The 20,483-nt window shown below is 39.1% G+C and overlaps 3 protein-coding genes across 3 annotated transcripts in view; all 3 read left to right on the top strand.

Annotated features, from left to right (window-relative positions):
* LOC100334219 (interferon-induced very large GTPase 1) overlaps window positions 1-4,735 on the top strand; it is a gene marked incomplete in the record, with an annotated part of 38,756 nt that extends 34,021 nt beyond the window's left edge. The window contains 6 exon segments of the mRNA NM_001442875.1: window positions 1-1,355; window positions 1,411-1,944; window positions 2,383-3,033; window positions 3,078-3,378; window positions 3,641-4,035; window positions 4,210-4,735. Coding sequence (NP_001429804.1) covers window positions 1-1,148 — 1,148 coding nt within the window.
* LOC147845451 (uncharacterized) overlaps window positions 1-20,483 on the top strand; it is a 140,632-nt gene that overhangs the window by 4,411 nt on the left and 115,738 nt on the right. The gene's annotated exons all lie outside the window — the stretch shown is intronic.
* Window positions 12,066-12,783, top strand: LOC147845456 (GTPase IMAP family member 5). Its single transcript, XM_087245479.1, has one exon. The coding sequence runs from the start codon at window positions 12,066-12,068 to the stop codon at window positions 12,645-12,647; it is 582 nt and encodes a 193-aa protein (XP_087101605.1). The 3' UTR covers window positions 12,648-12,783.

Genomic DNA, 20,483 nt, shown 5'->3' with positions numbered 1-20,483 from the left:
CAATCACTGAACAACACACTCTGTTTAAGGATACCAATGATCCTGTAAAATATGTTGATAAGAAGAGAGAAGAATACTACACTATTTTCAATATGTCTTGCCTTGGAGCAACATCAGCTGCACTTTTTGGTTGGATCATCTGTCAGAAACTGAAGGAGCCCATTGAGCAGAGCGTCTACAAGAAAACCTCCAGAGATCTGACAGATGAACTGAGATTAAACTGTGAATCACTGAATGGAAACAGATCAAAATTAGAGAAACACATCCTGAAGACACTGGCAGAAGAGGAGGACTTTAACAAATACATGAACTACATTCATCATCCCAGAGATTACTTCATGAATTTCATCAAAGATGAAGTCAGTCGGTACATTACTGATAAGTTCAGAGTCAGCATTTTACCCAAGATGAAGGAGAACATTAAACTCCTCCTACAGAAGATCATGAAGGCAGCACATCAATCTACTGAACATGTTCAAGTCAACAGTGGAGATGTTGGTTTGTGGTTGAAGAGTTTCACACAGCAGCTCTCAGATCAGCTGATCTTCTCTGAAAAAGACCTCAGTGGAGTCAAACATGATGATGTTGATGATTTCAGACTCCTAGAAGATATGATCAGACAACAACTTCCACAAGTAACTTTAGAGATCTGCAATATGGATACATTTAATAAAAAACTGGATGTCAAGTTCAGGCCAGATGAGCTTCTGATTGATCATTTTTGTCAGTGCTGTTGGGTTCAGTGTCCATTTTGTGGAGTCACCTGCACAAACTTCATAGAGGACCATCATGGAGATCACAGGGCTCATTGTCACAGAATAGATGGAATTAATGGAATGCATGAAACAGAGGATCTCTGTGCTAATTTTTGCACAACTTTAGTGACAAATACTAAACGTTTTTGTGTTGCAAAAGAGTGGTTTCCCTTCAACTACTACAGAGCAGCAGGAGGAGTTTATGCAACATGGAGAATTACCCCTGACCGCTCAGAACTGCCCTACTGGAAGTGGTTTTTGTGCAGATTCCAGAAAGATCTTGAAATATATTACAAGAAAAGGTTCCAGCGTGATGGTAAAATTCCAGCTGAATGGAAAAAATACACTAAACAACATGCTGTTGAGAGTCTGGATAATTACTTTCAGTATTAAGCATGTACATAAGAACAGATGTGGAGCAACCAGTCTTTTAAAACTCATTTTATAACAGAACAATCTAAAATATATGCTTTTAGTTTCACTGACACATTCTATTTGGTGGATGGAGGACAATAGTGCATTCTAGAAATTGAAGTGGATAATTCATGTAGTGTAAATGTTTTCCAATGTGACACTGGCACTTGAAGATTGACAGCATGCATACCTTATATATATATATATATATATATATATATATATATATATATATATATATATACCTTTTTCTCCAGTCCAGAAACAGAATGGATTATTAGCCATCAGCTCAGCTTAACACAATCAACTGAGAAAAGCTGATGTGTGGTGCAGCATAAACTGACAATAAACTTTCTTGCATGCGAAAACAGGTGTTACGACCCCAAATGTCTAGAGAAGAACAGAGAAGTGACGCTTTACAGTACGTTTTTAAATAGATGAAAACATTGTGTGGAATTTATGAGAAAATTATTCCCTTCAAAACACAAATGATACATTTGATGAGCCACGGATCCTAAGAAGAGGGAACAGTACTGTGGTGTTTTAACCGACATGTCCATAGGGCTAATTCTGCTGCACTTTTTGGGGAGATTGTCTGTCAGAAACTCAAAGAAGCCACTGAACAGAGTGCAATAAAACTGCCAGAGATTTAGCAGATAAACTGAGAATAAACCATGAATCACTAAATAAAAACTGATAAAATCTGGAAAAACACAGGCAGAAGAGGAGTATGTTCACGAATACATGATTTATCAAAGTCTTACAAAGTCTTGTCGCCTATATAAGTTTTTGTAGTAACAAATGACTGCCAGTACTCAAATCACTTCTTATTAAAGTCATCTGGAATGGCAAAGAAAGCGTTCTTGCAGGACTCCCAGAATTCATATTCTTTGGATTCATCTTCAACGCCTCCTCCTTCATCTTAACCCAGACATGCTCAATAATGTTCATGTCTGGTGACTGGGCTGGCCAATCCAATAGGGCCTTGACCTTCTTTGCTTTCAGGAACTTTGATGTGGAGGTTGAAGTATGAGAAGGAGCGCTATCCTGCTGAAGAATTTGCCCTCTCCTGTGGTTTGTAATGTAATGGGCAGCACAAATGTCTTGTTACCCCTCTGCAGATCTTTTGCACGCCCCATACTGAATGTAACCCCAAACCATGATTTCTCCTTCAAATTTGACTGATTTTTGTGAGAATCTTGGGTCCATGATGGTTCTTCTGCAGTATTTGTGATGATTGGGATGCAGTTTAACAGATGAGTCATCTGAAAAATGAACCTTCTGCCACTTTTATAAATGATCAACTAGAAGTCAAGTTATTATTTGTTGCTCTTACAACTACAATCGATTGTCAGGCAGGTTACAAAATCCCAATCCTAGAAATCACAGCATTTGTGGGTTAGTGATGATTGAGAAAACTGCTTTTGGCTGGACAGCTTCACTTAGCAGCTCTCAGATATGCTGGTCTTCTATGAAAAACATGTAAAGTTGTTAGTGATTTCAGCCTTCTTGAAGATGTAATAAGACAAGAACCTCCTGATATAATGTCTGTGAGATCAGCAACATGGCTTTATTTGATGATAAACTGGATGTCAAGTTTCAGAGCACAGGAGCTTCTGAGTGATCTCTTCTGTCAGTGCTGTTGGGATGATAAAGAGCACAGGGATTTGACCTTAACTGCCAAACCTGAGAGATTGTGGTTGTACAGCACAACTTAATTAAAGTGCCCAGGTAAATAAATCTAAAATGCCCAGGGACTAAGCAGAAGTAAAATGAATAAATGATGTAAAGTATTTCCCTCAACTCTGGGAGGTCAATCCACCAATGGCTCCACAAAGCCCAAACTTCTGTGAGAATATTCAGGATTGAAGGGAAAATATTGTTTCTCGTGGCTCAACATCTCAATAAAAAGATGATGAAATGCTTATTGGTTCACGTTAAAGTTCTCTGGGAGGCTTTACTGAATAAACAATTCGTCTTTAGCTTATCTCTATCTGCAATAGAGCAAACACAGACCAACACAGACAGTACAGAGAAGCCAGTGATCCTGTAATATGAAGAGTACTACAGTGTTTTCCAGAAATGCTGTCATAGAGAAACATCATCTGTCAGAAAGAGCGCAGTAAGCAAAGCATCTACAAGAAAATGGCCAGCGTTCTGACAAACAACAACAAACTGAATAGAAACTGAATACTGAATAGACTGATTTCACGCTGCCGCCATTTTTAAAAGTAAAATCGAGACTGTGGTGGGAAGAAACCCGGAAGTATCGTTGGGAGTTACATAGGAAGGTTGTGTACCTGGCTTTTTATCCTAGCAGAGAAGAGAAAGTGACCAAATTTATAATTTCACCACCTTCCGAGTGACCTGAAGGCCTGTTCTGAATGAATGGTGAAAAAAAGGGATATCAGAGCTCATTTTGATCTAAGTTAAGGGAAATGGCACTAGTTAGAAATGTTTTATTTCCCAAACACACGTTTTAGATGCCATTTATCAAAATCAAGCTAATGAACTGATTCTTTACTATATTAGACTCGTCACGGTACTGAAATAAAAGAAAAACTATTAATTTCCCAATAACATTTAAGACACTGTTGATGGCTTTCTTTAAAAAGCGCTAATTTGCCATTGTGTTCACGTGTTCAACAAGAAATTACTGTGATTGGCCGAGAAGGTCATCAGTTCACCCTTTGCTGTTTACAGAGTACATCCACAGATGAGCAATCTGCTTGATAACTCGACTGATCTTCACGGCTGTTTTGCGATCCAGTGTCCGTGTATCTGTGTTAGCACTGGGTAAAGAGCGGTAAACTGATGAGCACTGGTGAACACTATGGTAAATCAGCGCTGTTTATGAATGCACTCAGCGCGCTTGAATGTTAGCGAGAAATGGATGTTTTTAAAACTTCAGTACCGGGACAACACTATTACAAACAATATGAGGCCGTGCTACAGAGGACTGCAGCATTTTATCGCTCACCGGGTTACATAGGCTGAAGCAGTAAAGCGTCCCCACGGTGTTTAACTAGTGCCATGAACTGAAGCCTTGGAGGACACTTGAGCATATCACTCTTACAGAGATCGTGATGTTGTTTGATGCTAAATTGCTTTTAATTGTTTAAAATAAACTTACTGAATGATATTAAAGTGATGTTTACACCATTTCTGCATTTTGAAATCTCGGCTACAGCTGGAGGCTTGTAGTGCTGGTCCTATACTTCTGGATTTCTTTCCACCGCAGATTCAATTTGGCTCTTTAAAATGGCAGCCGTGTGAAATAAGCGTATAGAAAACCAGATGGAGAAACACTTGAGTATTTTTTTGTCACATGACATTTTTGTCTATTTTTTAAAAACTATTTCTGAATTGATTTCCTAGTACTGGGTTGCAGCCTGATGGGCATCCGCTATGTAAAGCGTATGCCAGAGTAGTTGGCGGTTCATTCCGCTGTGGCAACAAAAGGAAAATGACTGAATGAATGTTCCTGAATTGCTGTATAATTACAATTATGTGACATGTTGTAAAATGTTGACTTAACAAATAAAGCACCATGAATCATTATTGTGAAAATCCTAATACCATATTTTAAATGCAATTAAAACTGACAACAGCCAATCTGATTAAATCACCTTGCATCATTTTTTCATATACATCTAATACATTAATTTTCCTTTACTCCTTTTTGGTGCCAATGTTTTATTGTGTCTATAGTAAATCCTTGCAGGAGTTTATTGAAATGCAAAATGCAGTTTGTAGATGTGGCCTTATGACTATTGGAGCCTGTTAAATGTCAATTTAATAATGCATGACACTCAAAACATTAATGGTCAATCAAACAAAACCTTAAAAAGTGAGTTTTTAGATAAGATTGAAATATGCATCAAGTCTGTTTATCTCTAACATCAGATGGAATTGCAGTCAATGCAAGAAGAATATAGGAACATAATTAAGCCTTACTTGAGGGACATAACAGAACACATTGGAGTATTTTTGAGATAAAAAGGGATTTATATATTTAGAGTTAAATATTTAACCCAGGCTAATCCATATGGACTCTGAGCTACATCTGCTTGCAGGTTCTGTTCTCGCTAATCCACCAGAGTGTACACTTTTTGATAATCTCAAACTTCTCTTGCACATGCTGTTTGCGCGTCCTTTTCTTACCTGAATCCACCAGAGGGTGCAACAACACACACTTCAGCTGACCAGCTTGCTGCTGACAGACTGATCGGCTGACCTGCCTACATCCCAGGCCCGGATTGGCTAATCGGGAGGACCGGGAGAATTCCCGGTGGGCCGGTCCGTTTTTTGCCCGCGAGGGCCGGTGTCCCTAGCTCCAGAATCTGTTGGTCTCAGCAGTCACACTTTTTTAATTAATTTATTTATTTACTTGATCACAGTCTTCATATTCATTATTTTAACGCAGCTCTGCTCTTTTCATATATGACCAGCCTGCAGGTTAATAATGATAAAAGTCACGTTTCACCATTCACCCGTTGTGGTTCAGTGGTTAGCACGTTAGATTACAACGTCGCCGATCCGGGTTTGATCCTTGTCTGAATAGGTTATTATTTTCATTTTTATTGTTAAGACATATAATACTGTTAGGGTTGTTGAACATTTGAAGTTCTAAAGCAGCTGTTTTCTCAAAAAAAGACGTGATAGTGTAATTAGAAACTGAATTGGAAATGACCTTATTTTAATATAGTCAGTCGTGAACTGAGGTGGGCCGGTCTGAGGCTTGAAACTCCAGGGCTAAAAAGGAGTCCCACTCCGGCCCTGCTACATCCTTCCCTAAACCCAACCGATAGTGTTTTCAAAAGCAATCTAGAAAAAGAAAAGCCTGTTTCCCATGTTTTTGGATACTTCAACGTTCTTAGCCTGTTTATTAATTAATTTTTTTAGCGTTTTGTTTTACCTGGTTTCTGAATGCATTCTTTGCCAGACTCGAAATCTATCATCACGGTCCACTCCACGTCCCAACAGTCATACCGCCCCATAGCATTAATTTTAATAGAGGGAACGCAACCAGACGTCCTGGGTACAGAATTTGGGATCTTCAGAATTGTAGAGGGGGGTATGTATCCACAATGAGCCTGTGTTATAAAATTATATTGCACATGAGGGTAAAAAATACTCAAAACCAAATGTAATTTTTGTGTTTAGTCTACAACTCCAAATCTGAAAAACTAATTTATTACGTAAAAAACAAAACATGAACCTAAACTCAGTTGAGTTCTGGCTTACAAGTAGAAAAAGTGCTCCATACCTGCAATGTGGCCTGTAAACTTGCCTCCATTATTTAGCCTCTAAACATCTTAACAGTGTTTACTTCATTTGGCTGTGCTTCTTCATCTTTAATCCCAAGTCAGATGTATACAAACCTTTATGAGTTTCATATTGTATCAATTGTTTTCCAACTAAGGAAGTTGATGGGTCCCAGCTTGATGGGTGCATTCTAGTGATGGGAAGTTTGGATTATTTTACTGACTCTGATCTTTGAGGCTCGTTCATCGAGATGAACAAAACTTTTTTCGAGTCATTTTGTTCATTTGGTTCAATTTGCCAAAATATTATTAAATTGTTACGAATTGCTTCCAAACACATCTACAACTAGCCCAAAAGGTTGATCACATGACAAATAAGTCATAAATAGAATACTATAAGAAGGAGAAAATAAAATTTCAATGTTGACCTGCTCTTTTTTCTATGAAGGCATTGTTGTCTCTTTGCTCAGCTCACCTCTTCATATCTTCTAATGTCAGTGGTTCAATCACGTTACACTGACAGTCACATATAGGGCTCTATTTTGACGGTCCGTGCGCAAAGCGCAAAACACAGGGCGCAAATGCTTTTAGGGCGTGTTAGGACGCGTTTTTGCTAATTTAAGGATGGGAAATCTGCCTTGCGCTTCGGCGCATGGTCTAAAAGGGTTGAGTTTATTCTCTTAATGAGTTATAGGTGTGTTTTAAGAATAAACCAATTACAGTCTCATCTCCCATTCCCTTTAAGAGCCAGCTGCGTCACGCCAAGAGCGCATTCGCTACTTACAGGACGCAAAGTAAGTCTAAGTGGAAAAAAAATGAGCATTTCACAAGCAAACAGTTCACAGATTTATAATAGAAAACTGTTAAACAGAGCATCTACTGCGTGAGAATGAGAGATAATGGATCACTTTCACTTTCGCTCTTGCATAGGGAAACCTTTACGCGCAGACATCAGTTAGTCTATAAATAAATAATTTTGTTTGTTAAGCGCAAATATTTGTTTCAAAACTATTTCTAAATTCAGTTCTAATTTCCAGCAAACGAATAAATGAACAATAATAACAAAGTGTGCTCAAAAACCTGAGTTATATCCTAAAACACATGCTGTGCCCCATATGGTCTAAAACCTGACAGGTGGACAAATCTAAGCTTGTTTTTAATAAAACAAATATAAATATGGATATAATAAATAATACTGCTAATAATAATAACATTATACAAAAGCTAATTGTTATGAATGAACTGAAAAAGCCTCCCGAGATGAAGAAGACATAAAAGCAATGGTTTTTCATATTTATGTAGGCTAGAAAATAATATGTTTTGTAATATTTTAATCCTTTATATTTATATTCTATATCTATTCTTATTATATCCTATATATATATATCCTTAATATTTAAATGTTTTCATATGTAAAGATATTTGCCTATTGCTCTCTTGTGTGTATTAAGCAGTGTGTAATCAAGGCGCAACTCTGTGCTGGAGTTTAGACCGGGTTAGTTTTGGTCTAATGAAAAATCTATTTTAGTTTCTCAAAATAGCAACGCGCCAGCAGTGCGCCTCAGAACGCCTTCCTTTTTAGACCAGAACGCCTATGGGCGCAAAAATGAGCGATAGTGCATTTGCTATGTAAACAGCGTAGCGAAACGCCTCAAAACGACTCTTGCGCCAAGCTGAAACTACCAAAAGACTATTGCGCCGAGTCTTGCGCCACACTGCGCCGTGTGTATGATAGGGCCCATAATCTTAACCAAATGTACACAGTCTGAGTCAATAGGAGCCATGATAATTAGTTCACCTTTCGAGTATTTTAATTCTTGAGTCTTTCGTTCATCACGTTACAGAATGACTCAAACCCGAGGACTCGAGAGATGAACGGTTCAATTCTTTTTCCGGCTTTTAACACATACTGTATGATTGGCCCATGATGAACGAATGACTCAGGCTCGATAGGGGACTTGAGAGATGAACGAATCAATTCTTTTTCCGGCTCTAAACGCAAATGTTTGGCTTCTGCCTTTCCGCGATGAACGAATCAAAAGACTTGTAATGAAGATACCACCTGCACAAATGTGCGCACGCGCGGATGAACGAATCACTCCCTGAGATGACTTGTAGTTCCCGAGTCATGTTGAAGATTCATTCAAAATCAACAAATCATTCGTTTACGACACATCACTAGTGCAATCTTCAACATCTTTTAATTTGTGTTCAACCAAAGAAAGAAACTCATAAAGGTTTAAAAACACTTGAGAGAGGGAATTATCCCTTTTACGTCAATCAAAATAGTTCCAAGTCCCAAAACAAGCAAGCCAGTGACAACAGTAGCAAGGAACAAACTTCACCAATTGACAAAAGTGAAGGAAAAAAAACTAGAGAGAAACCAGGCTCAGTTGGGCACGACCATTTCTCTTCTGGTCAAACTTCCTTTGCAGAGCTGCAGTCTAGGCAATGGAGGCTGGAGAATGCTGGACATCTATCGTGGAGAAGCTGCAGGTGTGAGTAAATCCCTGGCAGATGTCAGATTGTTCCACAGGATTATGCTCTCCACTCCTACATAACCAACACAGCATCTGCTCAGGATTTGGCCTGGTTGAGGATTATGGAGACCTCATAATTCTGTCATAATATCACATAGACGTCAATGCTGTAGAAATGTAGATGCTTTTTGTGGTGCTACCACAGCATATTAAATAATCACTATAATCATTTACTATTTGTTTTTAGTTTATGTATTTGGATACGGGAGCAATGACTAGGGCTGAAACAACTGAAAACCTGAAGAGCAACTAAAGCCTAAACATGTTTCAGCCTGTTCAGTTTTGTTTTTGTCTTTTAACGCTCCTCCGCCCATGAATGTCTTCCTGCTTTCTGACTGAAAACGAGGAAAGAAACTTTGAAACGGGAAAAGAAATGATGAATCCTCCTAAATACAGGTACCGCTTTTCTCTATAAATACTACTATTATAGGTAAAATACACTATGGCATTAGGAAACAGGCGATAGTGTACAATACAGTGTGCTCAGTGTTGCATAAAGCAGATACATCTGATAAGAAATGTTCAGTTTAGTCTAGTTGACTTCTTATGTAGTGCAATTAAATGTCGTGGTGCTTACAAAAACGAACATATAAATAACTCATTTTATACTTTACATATTTGTGTTACATAAACAGAACAAATGTTCATGTTCATGTGGTGTCATGTGTAACAGAAAGTCAAAAATCTCCAAATTCAAAAGCATTTATATATTTTTTTTGCTTGTATTCTGACAAAAAATTAAGTCAAATTGTATTTTAATTCATGTATTTAAAGAAATGGACATGACTAATCTTTATCCTACACCAGTCATATGTCTGGTCCAGTTCTGTTCAACACAACCAGCTTCTGTCTTTTGAAATATATAAACAAACGCCCCTGAATGACCCAGATTTGGATTACAGACAATATATAATTAAATAACTAGGGTATTAACTGTGTTGTAAGCAGCAAATGTTAACAATAAGAATTAGAATGAAAGAAAAGCAACAGAACATGGTCAAACATTCCTTTGAAGCAGGTTAGATTAGATTTGAAGCATTAGGTTAACTGAAATAAAACACTGTAATTCCTCAATATCTCAGCGGAGGGTTAAACAATTTAGCAATTTGACTTTTTTCAGATGTGTGCTACAATTCTTATTAGCATTATAGAGGTTTTGCCGTTGGTGCTTAATTAAAAAAGATTTCAGTTCGACTTGGCCATTATAGGGGTCATTGCTTACTTCATTTGGGTTCTTCATTTGGTTTTGTTTACTTAAGTTCTGCATGCTATGAATTAGCATGAGTACTGTTCATAATGTTTATGTGAATTTAATGGCATGTTTTTCACAACATTTTACAGGAGTCAGAAGTCAGAAAAGATGGATCAAATAAAGCCTTAAACAGATGCCAGAGGGTAAAAAATATCAACATGACCAGCTCCGAAAGCACAGGTGAAAATATAGACAAATTAATTACTAATTAAATTAAGACTAGGTGCTTTATATAAATGTGAACACAACATAGATGACTATAACACATGACTACACACAAGGCGAGTTTCTCTAGGTCCTCAATGGAAATAAAGCATCTAACTTGCTATGTTTTTGAGATGATAGTGTGCTGATTTACTGACTGCTTTGACATGACTGTTGAAACTCAGATCTGACTCCAGAGTCACACCAAGATTCTTGACCTTATTTTTTGTTGTTTGACTCCTAGAGCCAAGGTACGCATTCACCTTGAGAACCTCATCTCATCAATGACTTCAGTTTTCTCTTTGTTTAACTGCAGAAAGTTTTGGCACATCCAGCTGTTAATGTCATCAACGCATTTGCAGAGGGTCTCAATAGGGCTGTAGTCATTAGACAGTAAGGCTATGTAGATCATCAGCATAGCTGTGGTAGAAGACTTTTTTTTTTTGTACGACTCCACATGTCATGGGTGTCCACCTTGACCTATGGTCACCTATACTGACATAGTAACCTCTCCCTTCAAGGTAAGATCTGAACCATTTGACGACCGTCCCAGACAGCCATTAAATCCACATAAATATTATGAACAGTACCTATGCTAATTCCCGATTAAAAACTGCCTAAATATCCCTTAGATAAAAAGATAAAACTAGTTAACTAAGTCTAAAAAGAAACATCAGTATGATAATGCACTTTCAAGAATAAGGATACGAGAGCTGTAACTGGGGAAGTACTTTTTAAAAAGGTACATATGTGTACCTTACGAGTGCATATTGGTACCTCAAAGCTACATTTTAGGTGCATTTGGGTATTGATATGTACCTTTGAGGTACCACTAAGAACTCTTTAGGTACAGATATGTACCTTTTGAAAAGGTACTGTCCCAGTGACAGCTCTCATACCTTTATTTCTGAGAGTGTGTTAAACTAAATTTCTAGTCATATCTATCCTTTGCAATATTATACCAACAATGGAAAATAAAATGGATTATTAAAAAATGTAGGAGAGCTTTGCTATATTATATTGCAATATTGTGCAGTTAATGTTAATTCATGGAACACTTGAATGGAAAATTAAACTGTATATTTTGTTAACTTTAGAACTGAATTTGTTGGAAAATAAAAGTATGAAATGATAAACTATTAATTGTATTATTTAAACAGCTTAAATGTAAAAAAATATACATATATGGAGAGAGATAGAGGGAGAGAAAAAAGTAAACCCCCTGAAATACACGTTGGACAAGAGGTCTGATCTTTATCAATGCTTCTGTACCTTTTGGAATTTGTATCGGCTCTTTTGTTAAGAAAGACATTGTTTGCAATAAAAACAAATGCATATCATTATTTTCATTCTTTCAAACTGAAAAGCCTGATGAGAGTCTTTTGTTTCACACAGTGGCTGTTTTACATAATCTTTCTCCCAGGAGAAAATGGAGCATTAACGAACCTCCTTCAAGTAAGTTTTTATAAAGATGAACAAACACGTGGAATTATGAAGTGTGTGTGGTGAAGTTGGGAAGGTTATTCTGTTTAAAAAAAGAAGAACATGAACATTTTAATTGCCATCTCTTTCCCATAGTTTTACTTTTTTTGTGTTGTCATTAAAATTACATTTTATTTTTTTCTTCTTGTGCATGTTTGTGTACAACTGTCAATATAAAATCACGTATTTCGCTCTTTGCAGTGAGGATCGTTCTTCAAACAGCGAAGTGGGAAACTTCATCTTGGGCCGATCAGCGTTTGACAGTGAAGCTCCTCCAGGTGTTGTGGAGAGAGTGGGAGGAAGACTGAAGGACAGACACGTGACGCTCATCAACAGTCCTCAGCTGCTCCACACAAACATCTCAGATGATCAGATCACACAGACAGTCAGAGAGTGCGTGAGTCTGTCTGATCCAGGACCTCATGTGGTGGTTCTGCTCCTCCAACATCAGCAGTGTTCAGCAGAAGATCAAGAGCGCGTGGAGAAGCTGCAGGACTCTTTCTCTGAGCGTCTTTTTCAACACACCATGGTGCTCAGCACACAAGAGTCCACTGAACCTAATGAGATCCTGCAGGAGATCATCCAGACATGCTCAAACAGACACTTCGGTCTTCTGAGAAGCAGCTCTCCTGAGGATCTTCTGCAGACCTGTGAGGACACTGAGCAGAGCAATGATGGAAGGCACCTGATTTTAGCAGCTCAATTTGGAAATTTACAGTGTTTCCGGGTTTAAAGACCCCACAAGACTATGTAGGTCCTAATAGGGCATGATAGGTGAACAGTGTAAAATTAACCTTGTGGCACCACCCAGGAACCAGAGGATCAGGTCATGCATCCTTAGTATACGGTCATCAACTATCTACTTCATCATGGTTCTGCTCTAACTTATCTTGAGGGAACAAAACACTAATTGGGGAAGTTATGTGGTCTTTTAATTAAGAGGAGCACTACTCAGCAGATAGACTTCCCTTTCAAGGCGAAGTCCTGAGCAAGGAGCTTGTGAATATAATGTAGCATTGTGAGATGTGTGTGACTCCATAGGAGCAGATGCTAAGGCAGTAGTGAAATGCAACATTAACATACACCACCCGAGTGGTTGATGTATGCTAACAAAGACATGTTGTCCATCTTGAGCAACACCCTTGCAAAAAAGTGGCCAAAGTTGGTGCAAAGTCAGAAACACAGCCAACAGCTCCCAGCTATTTATATTTCAATGCAGTTGGGTGCAGTAACGAACACAAAGTTGCATGCGTATTGCATACGGTGCCCTAGCCCATACATCTGTTGACACAAAAACATGCCAGGGCACTTGTTGTAAGGATATTCTGTAAATTAGAAAGGCAAAGTCCAACTAGGGACTGAATGCATAGCAACATATGGGTGTCATAGTCACAATTAAGCATTGAGATAATTGAGGAAAAGAGCAACATGGTGGCCCAGTGGGTAGCACAATTGCCTCAGAGCAAGAAGCTCACTGGTTCGAGCTCCGGCTGGGTCAGTTGGCATTTCTGTGTGGAGTTTGCATGTTCTCCCTGTGTTGGCTCGAGTTTCCCCCACAGTCCAAACACATGTGGTACAGGTAAATTACAACTAGATTGGCCGTACTGTATGTGGGTGTGTGCAAGAGTGTGTGGGTGTTTCCCAGTGTTGGGTTGCGGCTGAAAGAGCATCCACTGCATAAAATATGTGCTGGATAAGTTGGCGATTCATTTCGCTGTGGCGACCCTTGATTAATAAAGGGACTACCATTTGACAACTTGTTAGCAAGTTAGCAGGTTTGGCATGCTGTCCCGGGAGAGAACCCTGAGCTCGGAGATAGTTGAGCCCAGGGCTCCCGCCAGGTCCATAGAGCATGTGAGGGGAGTACGAGATCAGGTGTTCTCGAGAGCTCCCCCCGGCAAAAGAGGAAAGGAGGAGAAGGGGTGGATGGGGGGTTTCTTCGGGAATCGAAGATAAGGGAGTAGTTCTTAGCTAGGTTACTTATAGTGAGTTTGGATCAATCTGATTGGCTAGCTAATGAGTGTAGATGAGTGGCCAGCTGCAGTCAATCATATCACGTGCTCCTCTCGAAATTAGTTTGTGAAACTTCAATTAGTCAAAGAGAAAATTAATGAGTAATTGAGGTTCCCACCTACGAACGAGGGGACAGGGCACAGGTAGCGTACAAAGGCTCATACTTTCATGCCTGACCCTTAACTGCAAACTGGAGATACTGTTTGCAGCGAGGAAGGACTGGGCATCCTTCAAGTCAATGGATGCAAACCCATCCCCGTGGTCACGTGGGTTTACCCCGGATTTCCCGGTTTCCTCCCCCCGGCCAAAAACATAGAACTTTAGTTAATTGACTAATACAAATCAGCACCGTAGACATGCTCTAAGTCAGTAGTTATCTCCTAAGAGCAATCACTATCTGTTCATTAGCTACTTCAGAAGGGGAAGATCTACCTGAGCTCAAACTCCCCTCTCACCTTGGAAATGGGAGGGAGCCCCAGGCTTAAAGATATTCTGAGCTCAGGGATCTCTCCCAGCCTCATTTGGGGAATATGGGCTCAAGAATTTTGGTTGAGGAAGGGACTAAGGAAATTTTTTTTTCCTTTCTGAGGAAGTTTCTGAGTTTCTTCCAAGTCCTGCGCTGAAATCTTTAAACTGATTAAACCTGAGGCACACTAATTTGCAGCATTAACTGAAAGAGAAATGAGAAATTGACAAAATGAAGGCATGATGGGACAGAATAAACTACGGTAGACAGACCCCAACAAATTGGTTCAGAGGCCATTCCACTGGTCTGTATAGAATGTAGAATAATATAGATCAGTGGGCCATTTACATATCTCTGGGCTATTAGTTTGTCATGGGGGCCTGTTGATGAAAAGCATCCCGAACGAAGGGCCGGAGAGATATGACTTGCTATATTAGTGATAACACAACTGCATATAAGAGCCCATATGCTGTATTTCTCCTTAAGACACCCATATTGTATTTTCTACATTAAAATGTTAATGTATTGTATTTTGAAATGACATATTACCAGTGCATTGTACAAAATGTTTTATTTATTTATTTTTTTACTAACATTCAAATGTTGTATTTCAGAGCACAAAAAAGCAGTGCATTGCTGGAGTAGGCTTCTTCTACATTCAGACACATTCCTATTTTATTTTTTTGAGCTGCATAACAATTAGGGATGCAACGATTATAGATTTTGGTTGTATGAATATATATTCTGAAGAATTATGGTGATTTCACGGTTATCACGTTTTATATTAGGTAAGTACTGTAGCTATTTAGATTAACTGTTGTTGTCATCTGCGTTCATGCATATCATTTTAATAATAACTCGTCTAACATATCGTTTGTTAACATTGCACTGAAAGGCACGCACAACTCTCACCGTGAGATGTTTTTTACTGCGTGCGCCTGGAAAGACGCAAGCGCGTTGCTTCGCTTGTGCGCGCATATTCATATATGTCATATATTCTTACATTGGAAACAACAAACTTGCAAGTGGAAAAGATGTGTAGTGGGAACGGCCGCTGCTATAGTTAATCCGGTGTGCGTGTATAACCCTCGGTGTACTTAATTGGAACTTTAAACTAGCACACAGTTGGCAACTTGGCAAAACTTTGTTTAATTGCAGCAGTTTGGTTTTGTTCCTTGCAACAGAAATGCGGCTTTACGTGTAATTAACTGTGATGAATTAAAGCGCGGGTATTAGTGAAATCGGCTAATTGTTGCATCCCTATGTTTTCGGTTGCACGCACCAGTTGCTTATGGTGACTCATGCTCTGCGCAGCTTTCAACTGCAGCTCATGCTGTGTTAAACAGATGCATGTCACAGGTGCATAACTATTGCGGCCGTTTTTCGACTGAACTAAATTTATTTTTGATGTCTTGGTCACACTGTTTGGAGGGCTGGAACAAATTGCCTCGTGGGCTGAGTTCGGCCCACAGGCCGCCAATTGAACAACCCTGAAATATCTTATCTTTTAAGCACACAAGTTTTGTTATTTCTGTATATATTAGATTTATCATTGTTTTATGCATGTCTGGGTTGTGTTATTTTTTTTGTCCTTTAAACATTGTCATGTTACAATTACTTGATCCGGTGTGTTCAATTATGGTTCAAGCTAAACCATGTAGAGCTCTGGTCTGTGTTTGACACATGTGATTCTGAGGGACCCTCACTGGAATCAGGGCATAGGAATGAGCCCTTTCTGAATGGAACTATTATTCAAATATTTGAGAGGCTTACAAAATGCAGTGTTTTTTGTCTTGTCATGATGTGTTCTTCTGTTTGTTTATTGGCTGGTTTTTGGCATTTGACATCTCTTTGTTCTCCATTAAGGCCTCAATAATCTGCTGTTATCTGAGTCTATGTGATTTGAAGTTCATGTCCAAGACTCTGTCCTTACAATGGATAATTGTTAATGTTTTAAGTTTTTCAAATCATACTATATTTTTGTTAATAAAACACCACGTAGCAAAAACAATAAAATATCCCATTAAGTCATGTGTAATAAATGGAAGGTGTAAAAATTTCCCCTGGTGGTATTTTAGCTAATGACTAACATCACAGTACACAGTAGGTCTTACTCTGTTCCACAATTACTTTTATTTTGTTTTCCAGACACTTTAATCTAATTTTTAATTATGTTTTAATTATTATCTTATATACACCACAGTAGACAGAACGTAAAGATAAATAACAGGTAAAACTTCAATTTTGAGTCAGCTGCATGTTTTCACCCTCTAGAGGTCAGTAAAGCCACAATGAAGTCTCCATTGGCACTAACTCCTAAAACTGTCAGGGAATAACAAGTCTGCATCATGTACTTTAATTTATTACAACATAATTTTTAGAAAAGAGTGTAATTAATGAAAATAGTGATATATATATATATATATATATATATATATATATATATATATATATATATATATATATTTATAAATAATATATAATAAATCCATATTGTTCCGTTACTTTAAAATGCATTTGCTGTGGCATTTCTAACTGGATAATTTTAATTTAATCATTAATTTTCTGTCGGCTTAGTCCCCTATTTATCAGTGGTCAATGGAAACCAGAGGAAGATCCAAACGTACAGGTGAAATATTTACTAAATTTAATTTTTTTAATGACAACAGACTTAATACAACAAAAGAAAGGAAAGACTCCCTAGTAGCAAAGAATTCTGGCCCATATTTGGCAAAAAGCTGGCACAGCAGACATTCATCCGGCACTGGCATACAGCATGTGGGCCAAACATGGCCCGGGTTTGGCAGAGATGACACCGTTTTTAAGGCGGCACACAAGATTTGGGCCAGATGAAAAACGTAGTATTTGGCCCAGATTTAAAATTTTGATAAGTGGGCCATGTGAGTTTGGCCAGTCTTGACTTGACACATTTAAAATACACTAAAATCATTTTTGAGTAAAGCAAAAAAAATTCTACCAATCAGGTCACTTTGAGAAAAAGCGTGCGCATAGTGTGCCTAAAGCGCATCACTCCATGGGTTTATCAATTTCATTGCAATCGTGACACACCAACCTATCTGGCCCAGTTCAGGCCCAGTTATGAGTTATTAACTTGGCTGAGACTTGGCCCAGATATGGTTCGTGTTTGGCCCTTGTCTGGAAGCCAGATTTGGTCCAGTCATGTACCGTAATTCACTGCGGCATGTGGGCCAAGCAAAACCTGATTGTGTGGGCCAGAGCTGGGCCAGAGAAATTTTGCTATGTGGGCTGTATCAGTGCTTGAGACATCTTTTTGCAAAAGCATACGCACAGAACACAAATGCATAACTATAAAAACCAATTCCTCTTAAGCAGATGTGTCCAATCCTGTTCCTGGAGATTTACCTTTCTGCAGAGTTCAGCTCCAACCTTGATCAAAAGCAAATAAAGCCCTGCTCACACTGCGACATTTCAGCCATTATTCTGTCATCTGAGACAAGTTTGAGAAATCTTAAAAGATTCCTAAAATCCTAGGCTAAAATCTTTGATCAGTGACATGCTCACAGAGGCGAAACAGTGGCGCAGTAGGTAGTGCTGTCGCCTCACAGCAAGAAGGTCGCTGGGTCACTGGTTCGAACCTCGGCTCAGTTGGCGTTTTTGTGTGGAGTTTGCATGTTCTCCCTGCGTTCGCGTGGGTTTCCTCCGGGTGCTCCGGTTTCCCACACAGTCCAAAGACATGCGGTACAGGTGAATTGGGTAGGCTAAATTGTTCGTAGTGTATGAGTGTGACAGGCCGGCTGGAAGATGTAAAAAAAAAAAAAAGTTGTTATCATATGGAACTTCTTCCAAAAAGAGCCGACCCCGCAACCATATGGGACAAAGGTCAAAGAAGAAGAGGAGTGACATGCTCACAGACAGCCGCTTAGTGCCCATTGTGATCAGATTTTTCCTCTGATGAAGTTCTGGCACTGTCAGAAGATTTCAGACACTTTCCTGTAGTGTGACAACAGCGTCAATCCAAGAACCAATCGGAGCTCTGAATTTCTTGATGCCATCCATGTGACAATTCAAATGACAGAGGGGGACATGTCAAAACAGTTTTTCTCTTTTCCTGGTTTTATTATTGAGGTGTGTCATGTGCAAAATTGTCGCTACAGATTGTTTATGTTTACTGTGAGGAATCATTTCAAAACACTAGATAGTGAAAGATAGTCACTGATGGATGACATAAAACTACGGGAAAGTTTTCTTCCGTGTTTGGCGCGTTTTCATTGTCGTTCAGTCTGACTTTTTGACAGCTGAGATCTTACAGTGTGACATAGGAGCCATGTTTGTGCAGTCTGACATGCTACAATCATTCAGGATTATAAACAAGTGGCACAGTGTGAGCCAGCCTTTAACCAACTAAGTAGGATCTGAAAGAGCACTTGGTAATTAAGGACAGGTTATGATCAAGGTTTCAGCTGAAGTCTTCAAAATTTGAATTCATTGGTTGGTAACAACCTCATTGCACAACAATTATCTGGCTTTTTAGCTAAACAAAGAGAAATCACTCGTGACTTGGCGTTCGGTGGAAGATTCCTTTGCCCACCAGCACACCAGAGCCTTAAGAACAAGGTGTGCATGTTGCTTTCTAACTGTCTGAGGGGCTTTCCAGGGTTTGTCATTATCAAATCTTGATCAAAATGGTCACATTCATCTCATTTTTCAGTCATAAAACCCCCTAAGCTGGTCGTCGTGTCTGGAGACATGAGCGGCACTTACCGAGATAACAGTTTTTTGTCTCTTTATCTGTTACACTTCCTCCTTCCTATCAACAGTAATAAAAGTATGACATAGTTTTCATACTGCAGATGCCTACATTGTGCATCCTTTCATGCGTTAAAGAGTTTACACGCAAAGCATGACGCTGGCAGAAAAAAAATATTTTAACTAGAGAAGAAAACAGAAAAGGTGCAACACAGTGTAAAAGGGGGAAGGAAAAAATTAAACAGAAATCCTAAAGGGAAAGTTCAACCAAAAACCCAAATGTACTCATTATTAACTCACACTCAAGCATACATCTTTTAGAGCAGGGGTGGCCAATCCTGTTCCTAGAGATCTACCTTCCTGCAGATTTCAGTTGCAGCCCATATTAAACACACCTGCCTGTAATTATCACGTGGTGATCAGGTCCTAATTAATTAAGGACTTAAATGGTTCAGGTGTGTTTGATATGGGTAGCAACTGAAATCTGCAGGAAGGTGGCTCTCCAGGAACAGGGTTGGCCACCCCTGTTTTAGAGTTTCTTTATTCTTTTGAGTACAAACTAAAAATATTGTGAAGGAAGCTGGAATCTATTGACATCCATAGGCAAAACATATGTTATGGAAGTCAATGGATATTGATTTTCATTTCAATCATTTGTGGCGTGGATTCAACAAGGTTCAACTACTATTCCTCAGAGATTTTGCTCCATATTGACATGATAGCATCACACAGTTGCTGCAGATTTGTCGGCTGCACATCCATGATGACAATCTCCCGTTCCACCACATCCCAAAGGCGCTTTATTGGATTGGGATCTGGTGACTGTGGAGGCCATTTGAGTACAGTGAACTCATTGCCATGTTCAACCAGTCTGAGATGATTCAGGCTTTATGACATGGAGCGTTATCCTGCTGGAAGTAGCCATCAGAAGATGAGTGCACTGTGGTCATAAAGCAATATACATTGTAAGCAACAATACTCAGGTAGGCTATGGCTTTGACACGATTCTCAATTAGTACTAATGGGCCCAAAGTGTGCCAAAAAAAATCCTCCACACCATTACACCACCACCACCAGCCTGAACCAGAACAAGGCAGGATGGATCCATGCTTTTATGTTATTTATGTCATATTCTGACCCGACCATTCAAATGCAGGAATCTTCTATTGTCCAATGTTTGAATTGTAGCCTCAGTTTCCTGTTCTTAGCTGACAGGAGCGGCACCCGGTGTGGTCTTCTGCTGCTGTAGCCCATCTGCCTCAAGGTTGGACGTGTTGTGTGTTCAGAGATGCTCTTCCGCTCTCTTATTTGAGTTACTGTTGCCGTTCTATCAGCTGGAACCAGTCTGGCCATTCTCCTCTG

Source organism: Danio rerio, chromosome 3 (genome assembly GCF_052040795.2).
Source record: "Danio rerio strain M-AB ecotype USA chromosome 3, GRCz13ab, whole genome shotgun sequence".
In the NCBI taxonomy this organism is placed as follows: domain Eukaryota; kingdom Metazoa; phylum Chordata; class Actinopteri; order Cypriniformes; family Danionidae; genus Danio; species Danio rerio.
The sequence above is the reverse complement of the archived record's forward strand: the minus strand, read 5'-3'. Positions and strand labels throughout refer to the sequence as shown.